At 39.0% G+C, this 18,419-nt stretch overlaps 1 protein-coding gene across 4 annotated transcripts in view; it reads right to left on the reverse strand.

The window, feature by feature from the left end:
* Positions 1–12,892, reverse strand: part of LOC128866636 (uncharacterized) — a 121,686-nt gene extending 108,794 nt beyond the window's left edge. For 2 of the 4 annotated variants that reach the window (XM_054107525.1, XM_054107522.1), the window contains exon 1: positions 6,541–8,190. In XM_054107525.1, coding sequence (XP_053963500.1) covers positions 6,541–7,393 — 853 coding nt within the window. In that variant the 5' untranslated portion in view covers positions 7,394–8,190. Of the gene's footprint in view, positions 1–6,540; positions 8,191–11,858 lie in introns of those variants that run through there. The other 2 variants (XM_054107523.1, XM_054107524.1) reach the window with 2 other exon arrangements.
* Between the last annotated feature and the right edge of the window lie 5,527 nt (positions 12,893–18,419).

Raw genomic sequence — 18,419 nt, forward strand, 5'->3', positions numbered from 1 at the left:
CGGTAACCTAGAACACACTGTCGTGGGATTTACATGGTGTTAGCCGCTTCGCACTGCTGACGAAATTCATCAGGTTGTTAATATCAATGACTGCTATATCAGCAGTCGTGGCAAAGACAGGAGAGCCATTATGCTTAAATCTTAGCCCTACGAAAGTAGGGCAGTTTAAGAGAAAGTGCTGAGATGATTCCACCTCATCCTTAATGCAACTGGCGCAAAAATAACGCCAAAGTCATGTCGAGTCTCACAGTATGTATACCAAGCGGCCAATGTCCTGTAAGGGCATCCACGAAATTCGAGAGCTGAGATTTCGTTAACCTCAGTAGATCCCTCGCCCACCTCCGTTCTACTCGTGGCCAAAAAGATTTCGCGACCTTACAAGTTTGTTTACTTTCCCAGCGTTCGCTGAATTGGCGCGAAGCCCACCTCTTCAGGAGCAGATCGCAGGTAGTAGTCAACGGGATCCCAAAGCTCTCATTTCGCGGGATAACTACCTCACAGGTTCCCTCTCTAGCCAGCTCATCTGCCTCGCAGTTTCCTGTGAAGTCGCTATGACCAGTTACCCAGACGAGCTCTATATATTGAAGAAGAATTCAGATGCAATCGAAAGTGAAGTCAGGCATTGCCCAACCAGTTTCGAGTGCACCATCATCGAGCCCAGCGCCTTGATTGGCGCTTGTGTGGCCGTCACAATTATTACACAAGTTAGCAGCTAATTAGCTGTTTCTTTAATGCCGCTACCTCTGTTTCGAATACACTGCCGTAGTCCGGTAATCTGAACTTGAGTCTGTTGGGGAACTCCTTGCAGAATACTCTTCCGCCAATCCTTCTATCCAACTTTGAGCCATCTCTTCCCTACGCCCACTCTTCCCTTGAATGTGATGTGCGTGGAGAATTTTCCGTTCGCACTAAGCAGAGGTGCGCATCGATTAGTCGCCAAAAGGAAGAAACCAAAGTTCTTAAGGATACTTGAGTGCCCGTAATTGAGGTGAAGCGTGTAGCGTAAGCCTCTCGGCCTGATTATGGCTCGTGTAGTCGCAGCTTTGCCTACACCTTTGGCTACAAGTACCACATTTAGCATTGCATTAAGCGCTTGAGTAGGAATAGTTCGAAGCACCCCACTGATTCCAATGAAGGCTTCGGATTCCCTCTGGCTTCTTCACCGATGCCATATTTTCCAGTGAGTTCCACCAGACCACGACTCCATACAACAGAATTGGCATTGTAATGGTATTATAGAGCCAAAATACATCTCTATCATCTAGAGGCCCCATCTTTTTCCAAAAGCGCCTTTGCATCCATAGAAGGCTACTGTTGCCTTTCTTATCCTCTCCTCAATGCTGAGCTTCCACGTTACCTAACTGTCAAGGATTAGTTCTAGGTACTTCACCTTGTCAGAAAGTACCAACGAAGAACCCCAATTGAGGAGAGTTGAGCTCTGGGTATTTTGCATTTCTAGAGGCTTGAGATGATTCACCGACAGGCCACAATCCGCTGCACACCAATGAAGAACCTCTATTGAGGAGAGTTGAGCTCTGGATATTTTGTATTTCTAGAGTCTTGAGATGATTCACGGATAGGCCGCAATCTGCTGTACACATACATTCAGATATCCCTGCATCACACCGTACAGGGTATCTAAAATCTTTCCTCTAACAATACCCGCCACGCCGTTCGCGTAGGCAATCACTCTGCTGCCCCTTTTCACCATGTCCTCGAGCAAGTTTTTAAGAACGACGACCCAGAGAAATGGTGAGCGAACATTGCCTTGTGGAGTTCTCCTACGCGCCTGTTGGCGGAGAGAGACACCACCCCACTCTCACACGACGATTATGTTGCTGAGCATTCTGTTGATAAACCTGTTAAGATCGGCTCTAATCCCCAGTTTATTCAAAGATTTAGCAATTGCCTCCGGGAGGACATTATTAAAAGCCACCTCAAGGCGCGCAATGCGAACTCCTTCTGATATAGGGACTCCTCTATAACTTTAACAATTAAATGTATGGCAGATTGTACTGATCAAATGATTCTACAGTCAAAATGTCAAATTACGTTCCAACAAAACAGCATTTGCGGGAGGTTTGCTTTTGTTCTTCAATTTAAATCTAAGTGCAACAGAAGCACATCGTTTACTCTCAGAAGCTTATCCTGAATATGCTCCAGAGGTTAGAGTATGTCAGTAGTGGTTTGCACGACTTAAAAGTGGTGATTTTGAAACAGAAAACAAAGAGCGATTAGGTCCATCAAAAATGTTTGAAGACAAAGAATTGGAGGCATTACGCGATCAAGATCTATTTCAAACTCAAGAAGAACTTGAAAAAACATTGGAAGTTACTCATCCAGCCATTTCTAAACGTTTAAAAGCAGCCGGATACATTCACAAGCAAGGAAATTGGGTGCCCCACAAATTGAAGCCGAGAGACGTTGAGAGACGATTTTGCATGTCTGAAATGCTGCTTCATCGCCACAAAAAGAAATCGTTTTTGCATCGTATTGTCACTGGCTATGAAAAGTGGACGCATTACGATAACCCAAAACGTAAAAGATCGTATGTGAAGCCAGGCCAACCAGCCAAATCGACACCAAAGCCGAATATTCATGGCTGGAAGGTAATGCTCTGTATTTGGTGGGATCAGAAGGGTGTGCTGTACTATAAGCCGTTAAAATCGGGCCAGGCGATCACGGGAGAGCTATACAGGCAACAATTGATACGTTTCAAGCAAGCAAAAGCCGAAAAAGGCCAGAATTGGCGACCAGACACGAGAAATTGATTTTCCATCATAACAATGCTGGGTCACATGTTGCAGTACCGGTCAAAAATTATTTGGAAAATGCCGGATGGGAAATTCTACCTCACCCGCCTTATAGCCTAGACATAGCTCCTTCTGTTTACCACTTGTTTCGGTTGATGCAGAATCACCTTACTGGAATACGGTTCACCAATGGTGAAGGTATTAAAAAATGGCTTGATGACTTTCTCGGCGCAAAAAATGAGAAGTTTTTTTCGGATGGAATTCATAAATTGCCTGAAAGATGGGAGAAAGTTTCCGCTTCCAATGGAGAATATTTTGAGTAAAATATTTTTTTACTTTTATACCTAAATAAATGGTTTTTTTTAAGAAAAAAAAAACGAAATTAATTAGTTGTACAGCCAATATCTTACACATTTCCATGCTGCTATGAAATTTATAGGAAATGAAAAAGAAATATTTCGGCTACAGATTCGTTTTAATTCCGAGAGTATTTAACCATAGGGAAAATCTTTATGCAAAAGCTCTATAATGAAACAAATACAAACACATTTAATATACATACAGGCAACAAAATGTCATGGAGCAAATCACCTACCAAACACCAAAAGCAAAAATCGACAATCACAGTCGCATTCACATCTTGCAACAACGAATTATAATAATAAACTAACAACAACAATAGCAACACTCAACATTCAACATATTTTATTGTGTTTAAAAACAATTGGCATACACATTTTCTTTATAGCATCTATGTATGTGTGTGTGTAAGTATATAAACAAAATAAGTGTGACATCAAAAATAGTCTAAAGGGACAACGACTGTATTGTTGGTGCAACGTACAAAGTTGGGCCAAGTGTTGCTCCCTGAGGTAGTCATAATGAGCCCGGAGTAAATACAAAGGCACATTTGTACTTTCACATGTATGTGCGTATGTGTGTGTTTGCATGTAAGTACATATTCATATAGCAAATGCTCGTGCATCTACGGCCTTTTCCCCCAACTACGTGGCGCGGTGGCGATGGCGGAAGTGTGTAGACGTGCGCTGTGGCAAGTCGTTGGTGGCGTTGGGGTCTCATTGTTCTGGCGCGTGGCCTGTGAAAACGCTTGGAATAGATGGGAACAACTTAATGGAATCAACGAATGAATTTGCTGTAAGATATTTTGACTTTCTAAGTAGCAGTGAATGCTGACATTTGAAAAGAAATTAAATGATGTTTGGAAACATGTGAAATGTGGCGCACACATGTCCAGAAATTGTATACTAATTGAATAAAAATACAACTGAGGAGTTGGTAAAAAAATGTCAACAAACTGTCGAGGAGAGAAAAAGTTTGGGCAGATCAGAACACAACTACACTCGAACGCGACTTTCTCAGCTGCATTTGGAGCGTTTTCGAAAGGATAAAGTGGATTTTATGCGTCGATTCATCGCTATGGATAAGACTTGACACTAATAGCAAATCAAAACAAAAAGCTTAAGAGTGGTGTGAACCTGATTCTTCGGTTCCGAAACGAGTTCGTGTCCAGGAATCGGCTAAGGAAGCATCATCAGTTGGTGGATGCGAAAGAAATTTAGTTCGTGGATTACTTGCAAACTGGTAAAACAATAAATTTTGAATATTATTGTAAACTTTTAGACCAGCTGAAGGAAAAAAATTGAGAAAAAATACACAGTTTGCAAATGAAAAAAATTATTTTTCATCAGGACAATGCACCGTGTCACTGTCAATAGCTGAATTCCATGAATTAAATTTCGAATTGTTGGAGCATCCATCGCATTAATCAAATTTGGCTCCTAGCGACTGCCATCTGTTTGCAGACTTAAAAAATTCATGCGTGGAAAGCGTTTTTCATCAAATGACGAGGTATTTTGCAGCTCTTTTTTTTCAAATTTTTTTAATTTTTTTCTATTATTTTTTATTTTTGATAAAAAAAAGTCTCTAATTAGCAAGCAATGAAATAGAAAGGTATTTTGTGTCTCTATTTTTTTTAGAACTCACAATAACTTCGTTAGACAGATGAGATATGATCGTACCCTCATTTATTATAAAAACGTCATTTTTTATAATTAAAATTTTTTTAAAATTTTCTTTTTTTTTTAATTTTCTAAAAAAAAACTTCGTTATTTATTGTTGTTATAAAAAATTTTTGTATAAAAAGCAGTTTTTTATATAAAACTTTTTATGAAATTCTTTAAAAAAAAAAATTTTTTTTTTAATTTTTTAAGATTTTTTTATAATAATAAAAAGTGATTTATATACAATTTTTTTTATGAAAAGTTTTTTATATAAAATTGTTTATGAAATTTTTTAACATCAAATTTTTAAGTTTTTTTTTTATTAATTTAAAACAAATTTTTTTGATATTTTAATATATTTTTTTTTTTTCTAATTTGTATTTTTTTTTCAAATAAGCAAGCTATGAAATAAAAAGGTGATTTTTTATTTAATTTCAATTTTTGTAGAACTAAGGGTGGAGCCTGCTTTAGAGGCTACAAAAAATCGTTTTTTTCGTGGACTTTTTTGGGAAGGAAAGAAATATTCGATTGAAACGGAACTTTCAGGTTTTATTGTTATATATTTCAACAGTCTTCTAAAATTTTTTTTTTATTAAAATATATGTCATATTATGCCTGGTACAAGCATTTTGCCGAGGCGTCTCGAGTGTGCATGTGTCGTGCGGCGGGAAAGATGCAGGTCGCAATTTTCATCTGAACCCAAAAACCCAAAACGAGTTTTATTTTAGTATAATATAGCTTCTAGTTAAACCAAGAAAATTAAACAAAAAGTGAGAAATTCAACAATTTTTCGCTAATTAAAAAAAAATCATTTTTTTGGAAACACAAATTCACTTTAGATTCTTTAAAAAGTGGGTTAATCATAACTTTCTTAAGGTTTTTTAGGTTCAACTAGAAGAGAATTTAATTCCGAATACAATCAATGTAATCTCGTTTCGATAGGATGTTTAACTTTTTCCCTATCTTTCCCGCCAATTAGGAAAAATCGTAAACATAAAAAACCGAGAAGTCGCACTTCGAGCCATCCGGCCGCTCGTATACCTGCTCGACGCTTGCTCACAATTTCTTCTGTAACTCCGAAAATATTTGGAATTTTCTTCTGAAATTTTGAGGACACATTCTTGGATAGTTTAGGAAGACATTTATGCAAAAAAAATCGATTTTTTTAAGCCTTTAAAGCAGGCCCCCCCTTAACAATAACTTCGTTAGACAGGCGAGATTTGTAACGTTCCAACAAAAACCTATGTCAATGCCAAATAATAAGAGTAGGTGCTTGCCAAACCGATAGTAAGCCGTGATTATAGGTGCACTCATGGACAACGCACACCCACCCGGACGTTTATTTATGTGCTTATTTTAAAATTATTTTATTTTGCTAAAAAATACTTTTAAATGTCAATAAATAAAAAATATTGTGTCTTACAGGACTTGTTTCTTGCAACCTTATCCACTTTTAGCCATTAGGAGCAAAACAACAACACATACGTAGAAGACACGTAGCAACAAACTTTGCAGATGAAAATATATGCAAATAGAAAAAGAAACTTAGCGAGTCTTCGCAAAAGCATTTAAAAAAATGTTAAAGCAGTTTCACAGATAATTCTGAGGTCCTGCTCACACGAAAAGTTTTAAGGAGAGTCCTGCCTCTATATTTTTTAGTTTGTGTGCTAAAAAAGTTAAAAAAATATGTGCGTATGTATGTGTGGGAGCTTACGCTGAACCTGGTAACGCGTCACCCATCTACTCGGAAGCGCATTGGTACTTACTAATATTCAGTGGCATTATGGCCGCTTGCATCTGACTGAAGATCTGCCGATGATGATGATGATGATGCGGATGTCCATGATGCCCACCAACTGCCGCACCGCTGAAATACAGATGATTCTGATGCAACGCCAACTGTTGATGATGATGATGGTGGTGGTGGTGATGGTGATGCTGTTGCGCATTGAACGCATGCTGGTGCAGGTGATGTTGCATCGAATGATGTGTTTGCTGTTGTTGCAGCGAATGTTGTTGCTGTTGCTGTTGTTGGTGGTGCAGATGGTGATGGTGGGCCAGGGGATGTGAAAGCGGGTGGTGGAGTTGTTGTTGCTGCTGTTGTTGTTGGTGGAGGTGGGCTGTTTGTGGGTGATGTTGCGGCAAGGCCAAAGCCAACGCATGATGAGCTGTAGCACCAGCGCTCGCGCCAATTGACATCACCGATTGAGCGCCGCCACTTGCCGACGCAGAAGGTGGTGGCGCAGGTGGTAACGACGGCGGCTCCGCTGGTGGTGTTGGTGGCGATGCTGTTGCTGCTGTCACTTGTAATGCTGCAGCACCTCCACCATATTGGCGTGTTGTTGTGGTCGCTACCGCTGCTGCCGTTGCAGTCGCCGTAGCTAGAATGTGATGATGTGTGGTTGTAGAACGTTGATTTTGTACTGTATTCAAACTGTGTATGGAGGCGTGTACCGCCGATTGATAGATAATACCGTTATTCGACATAGCCGTCATCGACTGATGGTGATACATCGTGGGACCGGTGCTGGGCGGCGGTGCTGCGGCCGCAACTGTGGCTGCTGCCATAGCAGCGGTGGCGGTGACCGGTGCTAGCGGGAGCGAGCGATAGCCGGCCATCTGGGGTGGGGTGGGATGTTGTGTTGTATGTCTGCTTTTTGATTTCTCTGTGTTTATTTTATACCTTATTTGTTGTCTTTTGGAAACATTTTGCGATTTGCGGTTTTTCTTTTGTTTAATAAACAAGTTTTACGCGGTACTCACAATGCGGCACTTAACTTGGAAATGCCTTTCCGATGCGAACGCGTTTTCGTATTACTTGAAGCCGAATTTATAATTTTGATGCTCTTTTTACTTATTTTTTTCCTTTAAATAGCTATGAAATATTCTATTAAGTTCATTTATTCATTTAAAAAAAAACTCTATTATAGAATAAATAATCTGGTCTCGTACCAGAATGTTGTTGCCCCGGGGGCATTTGAGTAATATTTATAATAAATAATGGGGTTCGTGCTGCCTTCAACCTCTACCAGAGCTCCTGAGACTCTATTAGACTATCTCCCAAGGGATATCTTTGGCACATTCCGGGCTAATTGCCCACCTAATTGCATGCCCATCCTGGAAAAATTTGGATTTGGGCACACAAAAATTTTCCTAACTCAATTTTCCTAACTTACTCATAGGGAGCTAGATTGCACTGTACCACAGATCTGTTTTCAAAATACTTCTTTCACACGTTTCACAGAAAAAGATGAATAGGATAATCTTAAGAACCGTGATCGTGGTCATTGGCTATCTGCACTGATGGCTCAACGAAAAATGCTAAGGTCGGCAGTGGCAGCTACTCAAAAGTGCTGCAGCTGAACCTAAGTTTGCGGCTAACTGACTACTGCAGCGCTTTTCAATTAGTGCGTGCACCCTTTTTAGGTGCTTGGCCGAGCTCCTCCTCCTATTTGTGGTGTGCGTCTTGATGTTGTTCCACGAATGGAGGGACCTAAAGTTTCAAGCCGACTCCGAACGGCAGATATTTTTTACGAGGAGCTTTTTCATGGCAGAAATACACTCGGCGGTTTGCCATTGCCTGCCGAGGGGCGATCGCTATTCGAAAACACCTACGTTTCTCTCTGAATTCCGAATGATAGTCACGCACTCACCCCTTCGTCTACGGCGGTCGCCTTTCAAGACGAGTTAGTGACTACAAAAAACAGAGGTTGTGTTATGAGTCCGGGGCTCTACTCTGATAGACAAGTTATCAAAAAACCTCTGCAGTGTCAGGGTACTTCATCCAAAGTGGCAATCGAGTGTGGAGCTATTCTAAATGAGCTGGCTAAGCGGTGCACCAAGAACATTGCCTAGGTCCCTGGACATCGCGGATTTTCTAGCTAGGAGAGGAACTGATCTTAAATCGTTCTACCAGTAAGTGGGCATTCCATTACCTTCAAGTAAGTTCTGGATCAGGTCGGTCTATATCGCGCAGACGAACAGTAGACGGGCTACAGAGTGTAATTGCGAGAAAAATAGCCTAAAAGGTGTGAACACAGAACTAAGTCTGTCATCAATCTAAACCGGCCTTCCATTAGCACAGTGGTTGGCATCATCACGGGGCACCGCCTAATGGTAATGCATGAGAGCCGTTTGAGAGCTTCATCTATTGATTTCTGTCGCAGCTGCCGGAACGAGGGCCGTGGTAAGAGTGGTCAGCACTTTCCCTGCCACTATCCTTTTCTTGGCAGAACGTGACATCACTGTCCACACTCTTATTTCTTTGGATGTCTGACAGATCCAAAATACGCAGCCATCCACAATATTTCATCGTTTATTACAGATACGAAGTAGTTTCATCACGTCGGGAATCTAGGGCGAAATATGAGTCCACACTAGTGATACCACAATAGGCTTCCAAGCCTAAGTCGACTGCTCTACACTTTCATGGAGAGCGGCAACCACCGTAAGCTAACTTAACCTCATATCCAACCTTAACACGGAGCCCGTCATAGAGCAACAATTTCTGTAGCGATATTTTGCAATAATTTTCTTTTCATGCGAATAAAATGAATATAATTTGTAGGCAATGGCAAACGTCCCAGTGCATTTATTCCACGAAAAAGCTTCGCATGAAAACCATAATCCTCCTCTGAAAGGTCCTCACAGCTTCTGCAATGGGGATTAAAAGGTAAACCCAGATTTTATGCGTGAGTGCAACTCCTACACAGCTATGAGCTTAGGAATTGAATGGGGTGAAGTCCCCAGGGTATTGTACTGGGGCCGAAGGATTTTCGAAATAGCACACAAAGAAATGGAGCTTTCCTGTGATTGCCTGAGAAGTAAGTTTTGCAATTACACATTAATAACAGTCAGGGAGATGCCGATAGCCGGGTGGGAGATCTCTGAGACTAATTCAGTCGACCCCTTACTGGCAAGCTCATCAGTATCTTCATTTTCCTCTATGTTTCCACGTTCTGGGATCCAAATCAAGGAAATGTTAGCTGCACACTCAAGAGATTTGATCTCCTCCTTACAGCAGTTGACTAATTTGGATCTGCACTATGGTGTCGTGATCGCGACTTGACTATCGGAAAGAATGTTGAGATCTCCTTCGCTCCCACGTTCCCTACGCATTTTGCTTGCTTGCAAAACACTAGCAGTATTCGGCAATTTTAAAGAAATACCCAATAAAATTGGCTGATTTAGAGAAAACCCTGCTCCGATTCTCGATTCCATCTTGGAGCCGTCAGTGAAGACAGAGGTGCCAGCTTCGGTACAAATCTTCCCCCCTGCGAACTTGAAAATATTGCCCTTGCACGACCATCAAGCTCTGGTTTGCGGATGGAGAGATCCGTACGAAGTTCAGGGAAAGACGTTGTTAACTGCCTAAAAGTGCTACCATGCGCTTGCGCATACAGAACCGTGTCTGATGATGCAATCTGTGTAATAGATAGAAAGCTATCTCTGTACTTCTTAACAGATGAAAGGAGTGGGCTCTAAAACGTGCAAGGAGCACGGCCCACATCAGTACAAAAAGCAGCCAAGCGATTTCTGACCGGTGGAGGCCGATGGCAGCAGCGGTGGGCTCAGTCACAAAGCGGACGTTGGACCTACAAACTCATACCACATGTTGATGAGTGGTTAGTAAGAAATCATGGTGACACACCGACTATCACCGAATACTGACGAAAATGCAGAACACGTGATTTTTTATTGCAACCGCTTCAGAGAGTATGTGCGCAACTAGCAATAAGTGGAAGGCAGCCCATACGTTCGCACGTAAGATTATGACGCAACTCCGCCATATTGATTGGGAGCGCAAAGCGATGCAGCTACAGTTACAGCAGCATCAGCAGAGAAGGCGGACTCTTTCTGACGAGCCGACGACAAGCACAGGCTTTTGAGTGAAACACTCAATACAATATCGTACAGATGTCAAGGCGGTAGTGGTTGAATATAACACTACTGCAACTTTTCCGATGTCTCCTTTACTTTAGAACCATCTATAGCCACAGTTCGAGTAATTGGGACTATCGACGCCGTATTGGCTTCATATGCCTGCAGGAGAGGAACTTAGACGCAGGTACCTGTTGTGTCTTCGGACATAAACGCGGTTCTACCCAGATGTTATACTTTTGTGGTGCCAGGGTAGAATTAGCTCTCGAAAGATTGCTGCCGGAGGCCAGCCTTCTTTAACTTGATTGCACCTTGAGCAGTGCTGGAAATTACGCGAAATTCGATGGGAAGTAAGTGTAAAACGACATTAAGAGCAGCACTGGGACAAGTTTTGCATGTCCCGGTAATACCAATACAAGCAGTTTGCCTTTGCACCCGCCACAGTTTAGTGATATTATAGCACTTCCGAAGAGCTTCCCACCAAACCAGGCATTCATAGGTTAAAACTGGCGGAATCACTGCGTTGCACATCCAAAGCTCGGCCTGTGGCTTGAGTGCCCATTTTTGGCGGATTTGCAAGGGTTAAAAAGCTATGCGAGTAGAACGCAAAAAAGGCCTTCTTTAACTGATATCCGTCAATGTGTAGCTTCCAATGGAGTTTGGCGTCAAGTGTGACTCTTAGGTACTTAACTGCCGCTGACAGCGGGAAACCATGGTTGTGGAAGTCTAAAATGTGGAGGTTTATATTTTAAGGTAGTTAAATAGCACCAGGTCCCTTTTTATCGGAGCTGAATTTGAGGCCGCAACTAACAGCTCAGCTTCGTAGAATACACAGAGGTCGTACGACGATGGATGTGTACGGTGTAGTGCTGATTTATTTCAATGTGGTTTTTTGCATATTAGAAAAAAGAGTCTAGAGTTTTGCTTTTTTCTTCACATTCAAAAAATCTTGTTATTTTCTAGTACGTAATTAAAAGCAGAACTTTTTTTAGGTGAGAAAGCAGCTTAAAATGCGCCCACCACTTCGCAGTTGTTTATACCGCGACCCCTTTAACTCTAAACGCACTGAAACGCAGTATTCCCTTTTCTTCTTCTTCCTAGACATGCCGCCATCGCAATCGCCTGTCACTACCCCCAAATTATGGCACTCTGTGTTTATTTTTGTTATATTTGTATCTGACAAAGGAGCTTTTATGGGATTTACTTGTATTTTCTTTCGATTGACGCGCCATACATATCCATCGCTCGGATGTATGTATGTGTATGTGTATTTTCATTTAATTATATTACATTTGCATTAATATTTTTGTATTATATTACTATTATTGACTGCAATAGACATGTCTAAGCAAAATATGTAAATATTTGTTTTTTTTTTTTTTTTGAATTCGTTTAATTCGTTATATCTTCACAGTGTTCACTTATTTTGCAACAATTAATTCAATATGAATTTTCATTAACTAAGTAATTATCACAGCGAAAACAATGCTTTCGACGTTGTTAAATTTAATACTAAATTTAAGTGGTGCCGTGAAGCGGCATTCACTCCATGAAGCGCCAACATTTCTTTCATTCGTCACAATTCATTGCTTTATCTGAGCTAAAACAAAAACCAAAAACAAATTCGCATACATATCTTAAATTGATAATATAAATGTATCTATGTACATACACCCATTATACATACATACATGTAAGTATGTATTGGTTGGCACTTTTTATCTGATACATAAATCTTTGGTGGACACAGTCGCAGTCGCATTCCGGCTGCTTTCGAATGTACGTAAGAGAGGAAAATCTTATCGCTTAACCGTTTTTTGCGCCCTCACCTCATTTCTTGCGATTTGCACACGTTTGTGCAAGTATGTGTGTGTGTGTATGAAGATAATAAGATATTTTATTTAATTTATAAATATAATAAAGGTGGCTAATGTACATATGTATACATTTATGTACGTTTATTGACTTTAACTGTTTCTACTTCATGTGCTCCGGTAGACACATTTCAGTTTTAATAATGATTTTGTTTATTCTTCTGTTTTCGTTTTTGTTTTTAATTATATTATACATATTTATGTAGGTACTTTTGTCTTGTTTACAAATATGTTTTTACAAACTGGGCTACTGTTGTTAAATTTAGTGAGACGATTGTACTTAAACCAGCCAACTGCATATTTTCAGCTCAAACGAAGCTATTTGGCTTATAAGGCTGAGTCATAATAAAATAAATACATAACTTAATAAGTAGATATTCTTGAATTATTTTTTGTTTTTTTGACATTTCTAAGATCATTTTATGATAGTTCAATATAAGCCTATATTACGTGACTTATAGATTTCTGGTGCTCGAAGAAGTGGAGTGATTTCTTCAAGCGCTCAGACAACACATCTAAGATGGGCATTTTTTAAAAATCACAACAAAAAAACACGTTTCCCCAAAAATTTTGATAAAAAAAAATTAAATTTTTTCCTCGAAACAAATTTTTAAAAATTATAAAATTACTAAATAAAATAAAAAAAATATATAAAATATAAAAAAAACATAAAAATAAAAAAAAATTTTGTTTGGCAATGTTCAGAAAAAAAAAAACAAAACAAAAATTATAATACATTTTTTCTCCCCAAAAAATTGTTAAAAATGATATTTTATACAAATAAAAATTAAAAAAAAATCTATAAAAATTAAAAAAAAATATATTTATATGTATATAAATTATGTTTTGCAATGCTCAGAAAAATCAAACAAACAAAAAAAATTACACTTTTTGTCACAAAAAAAAATTTTTAAAAACTATATTTTTTACTGCTTAAAATAACACAAATTTATAAAAATATAAAGAAAATTGTGTTTTGCAATGCTCAGAAATGCTCATTAAAACATCCTTACTTATAGCCTTTCCTCTGAGACTGCGTGTTGGTTCGTAGAAACTGAGAAAAAGCTCTGGGGAAAACTAAGTAGATGGGCTGCGAGCAGTGACCTAAATGTTAACCCAAACAAAATGCGGGCAAAAAGCAAACAACTAAAAACAATATTTCTCAGTTCAGACTTCCATCAGTCAATGGAGTTGAAATTCCGCTTACAGACATAACGGCATATCTCGGAGCAGTGCTAGACCTCTGAAGCTTAATTGGAGCCGCAATATAGAAAAGCGAGTAGAAAAAGCTTACGTGGCTTTTTACACTTGCAAAAAGGTTATCCGCAGAAACTGGGCTTTAAAGCCGAAACTCGCACTTTGGATGTATACCGGCAAAGTAAGGCCGATTATGTCCTACGGAGCAATGGTAATGGTGGCCTGCATTAAGCAAACAGTACACCGTTAGGCGGCTAACAAGCGTTCAACGTGCAACCTGCGCAGGAATAACTGGCGCTATGAGATCGTGCCAAGCAGAGGCGCTTATTGTCATGCTCCACCTGTTACCAATAGACTTACAATAGACAACAACTAACAGCAACGAGTATCGCCTTCAGAATAGAAGAAGGTGGTTTTTGGAGTGCTAGGACGTTTGGTCATAGGGTTATCTTAAACAGCGTAAGGCCTACTAGCAGCTCATTAGATTTTACCAGCGCTACTCTAGACTTCAGAATAGAGTTTAAGGTAAAGTTGCCCACGCGAAAGGAATGGGATTTGAATTCGGTAGTCGAAGAGAATACAACAAAGAATACATCAAGCAAGGTGTGTAACTGCCTTTCCAGAATTATGCCGAACGTTTTAGGAACCTAACCAAACATCAAGGCTACTACTTGCAAAAGTTAGTCATTCGATAATAATCTATACAACCTCGATTTTGGCAGAAGCCGAAATGGGCACACAGGTTAACCAATCTTAGAGTGTGTAAGTCTCACCGTGCAGTCTCCAATGAAGCAGCAGCTGCACTCATTGGGTGGCTAACCATTGAAGTTAAAGCTCGTGGCTTTGCCGGGTAATCGGGTTAGGAATAGACAAACAGAAACACAAATTGATGAATGGCAATGCCAGTGGGACACTGCACAAAGCCGAAGATGGACACACTCAATAATTTCAGATTTGCAGACTGAGCGCATATGAACTCGTTGGACAAATGTTGTATTCGCCTGATAAGTGGGAAACTGGAAGCAATTACATAGAGTCAGTAATGATAAGACTGTAACAATGGCGTAACAAAAAGTTAATTCACCTGCAGGGACTCGGTTTTTCATGGCCAAGCATATGCGGACGATATGTGCGCGCTAACATCTGTTAAATCCTTAAGAAGGCTTCGCACGAAAGTGCAGAGAATTCTGGACAAAATCGATGACTGGTGGACGAGACAAGGTCTTTCCGTCAATCCGACCAAAGCTACCATAGTCTTCTTCATGAGAAAACGGAAATTAGATGGACTTAGTCTTCCAACACGAAAAGGTGTGACCCTTGGTATTTTCGATGAAGTTAAATATCTAGGAATAATCTCGGATAAGAAGCATACTTGGGAGACACACGTTTCACTGACGGTGAATCGCGCATTAAGGATTTTTCAGCAAAGAGCCTTTGGTAAAACCTGCTTTTGACACATAAGGACCATAGTTTCATTTGAAAGGAAATTTGATGTGACGCAATGGAGCAATCCAGAATGCATTCAGGGAAGTTTGACGGATATTTTCTTTACCGATGGGTCCAAAATTGAAATAGGGTCTGGAGCCGGATGGTACTTAAACGATAGTAATGGTGAAAATGGCAATGGGAGAAATGGCAACTTTTTTCCAAACGGAAATTTTTGCCATCCTGAAAGTAGCCGAATGGATAATCGAGAGGAGGAGGAACAGGAAACAAATTGAAGTTTTCAGTGACAGTCAAGCTGCACTAAAGGCCCTGGAGAACGCGAAGCAAACCTCAAAGATTCTTCAAGAATGTAAGAAGAAGCATAATTCTGTCGCAAGACACAACAGGCTTGTACTTATATGGGTTCCAGGGCACTCCGATGTTGAAGGAAACGAAATTGCCGATGAATTGGCCAATCGTGGATAAGCGGTTCCCCCACCAATAATCGGAATCAGTTCCGCAGGAATCATGAATTGGTTCAGCGATTATGTATGCAATTTAGATAAAGAGCGATGGTCCGGTCTAGAACGCGGCAGAACTGCAAAGTGTTTTGTGACAAGTCTGAACAGAAAAGTGTCAAACTTTCTACTAAAACTTGGAAGGAAAGACGTTCGGTTGATGGTCGGTATTATTACAGGACACAACCTATGGGGTCAGCATATGACCAATATTGGAATCATTGAGGACTTGATTTGCCTGTCTTGCTTGGAAGAAGCGGATGGCACTGAGCAATTTCTCTGTGAGTGTTCCGCATTTGCTAGAGTAAGGCTTCGAGTTTTGGGTTCCGATGTCGTGAGAATGAATAATATTCGCTCTCTAAAACTGGAGGATATTTACAGATTTACCAAAGAATCTGGAAAATTCTCACAGGAGTAACTACCTCTGTCTCTGTCTCTATTCTTTCCTATCTCTTTCTCTGGTACTTTTCTCCTTTCCCCCTTGACTATCTACCCTCTTTTCAGAGCTCTAAATACAATGGGCTTTTTAGCCTGAGTGAGTTAGGAACCACCAAATCTCACCAATTCAAATTTCAATTGTTTTTCACCTGCCCTATGAAGGGACGCCATCAATGTGGGTCCCGCGGGGAACTGACAGAAATGAGTGATGGGGGTGATTATAGTCCGTAGGCGCTTTGCGAATCGGACATGCTTATAGCACGGGCTATATATATCTGTAGAAAATTTAACTCCCCGATTCGCACACCATAAACAAATTCCAGGATAAAGCGATGCACGATGAGCGAAACGTACATATAAATAAAATATATTGACAACTATTGACTAACCAGAATTGGTTAAAAAAACTTGTTTCAATATAAAATGGAATATTTTCTTCACTTTAGGGCTAATATTATAGATAGACATAGATCTTATAAGGTATAAGTACACATTAAGTTCACATCGATTTTTCTTAAAATTTATATAAAATGCATAAAAACCTTTAAAAACACTTAACAACGATTAACAAACATTTACTAAGGTTGCCTTTTATATTTTGCGCTTTTGCGTTGAATGAACGATTCATTCTTCAACAGGACAATGCGAACTTTCACGTAACGGCTCAAACAAGAGAGTTTTTGAGCATTCAACAGATCGAATTAGCACTGATTTTACACTTTTGGTAAGATTGCCTTACGGTCCTGATTTGGCACTTACTGATTTCGTTTTATTCCCGAGCATCAAAAATTAAATGCGAGGTGCACGTTATTCAATGCCTGAAGAAGCTTTTAAAGCCTTTAAGGGATTATATACAGTTAGAAGGCCACAAAGAAGCGAATTTTCCAGAATTTTTTCGGAGGAAACTTTTAAGTTTATTGATCTAAAAATTTCTACAGGTATCCACTTTTAAGTGGCAAAAGTGATTTAAAAATTTATTCAAGCGAATGCAAAAGTTGCCTGCCAAGGAGAATATTTTGAAAAGCAATAAAGCCATTTTCATTATTATTTGATATCCCGATCATTCATTGTTGCGCACAAAATATAAAAAAACAACCTCGTAAAATACATAAAAACGCCATAAACATATAAACAACATTTAGAAATCAAAACAAGAAGGTTCACATTAGGAAAGACACTCATTGGATCACAACTGCGTAGTTCGGTAAAGGCTAAAACATTTAAGATATAAATACAAAAACGAATAACAATAAAACCAAGGACGTTATGGTTGTGCGGAGTTTGATTGAATTTGATTGATAAAAACATAACATTTGAATAGGTGAGTCATGGACATAATATTTCACTTTAAATGTCTGTGTATTTTAAATTTTTTAGGTTTCAGCAAAAACTGACAAAATTCACCTGAATAATTAAGAAGTAGCAAGCACACACACAAACACTATTGTGCAAAACTTCAGCAACTTATTTGACAATAGCGATAACTGGTTTTGAGGTGCATACGGCACTACCAGACACGGTGTTTTTAAATATTTAACATTTTTTTTATATTTTTTTTTAATATCTTTTTTTTCATTTTAAATTGTTTTTTATATATTTTTAATTTTTATTTTTTTTTTATATTTTTAGTTTTTATGTTTTTTTTTTTTTACTTTAAATTTTTTTTTTGTTTATGTTTTTAATTTTTTTTTTTTATATTTTTAATTTTTATTTTTTTTATATTTTTATTTTTTTTATATTTTTAATTTTTTTTTATATTTTTTTTATTTTTTTTATACTTTAAATTTTTATTTTTTTTATATTTTTAGTTTATATTTTATTTTTTTTTATATTTTTAGTTTATTTTATTTTTTTTATATTTTTAATTTTTATTTTTTTTTTATATTTTTAGAAGACCTCATTGATGAGGCGAGAAAAGACGAGAACTTCCTTTATAACAATGTAACTGGTGATGAAACGTGGCGTTTCCAACGTGAACCTGAAACAAAGCATTAAAGTGCTGAATGGAAGGCCCCAGACGAGCCACCACCCAAAAAATCGGTCTTGGAGAAGTCAAAAATTAAGTCGGTGCTCATTTGTTTTTACGATTCCAAAGGAATTGTCCACAAGGAGTTCGTACCAACAGACCAAACCGTCAATGCAATTTTCTATCTTCCCGTTGTGAGCGTTTGTTGGATCGCATTCGTCGAATTTGCCCTGAATACCGCAAAAAAGGAAGCTGGCGCTTATTGGGTGATAATGCGCCACCTTATCGATCCACTCTTGTGACTGAGTTTTTGACTAGAAATCGCATTTTAACCATCAATCACTCTC

This window comes from Anastrepha ludens, chromosome 6 (genome assembly GCF_028408465.1).
Source record: "Anastrepha ludens isolate Willacy chromosome 6, idAnaLude1.1, whole genome shotgun sequence".
In the NCBI taxonomy this organism is placed as follows: Eukaryota; Metazoa; Arthropoda; class Insecta; order Diptera; family Tephritidae; genus Anastrepha; species Anastrepha ludens.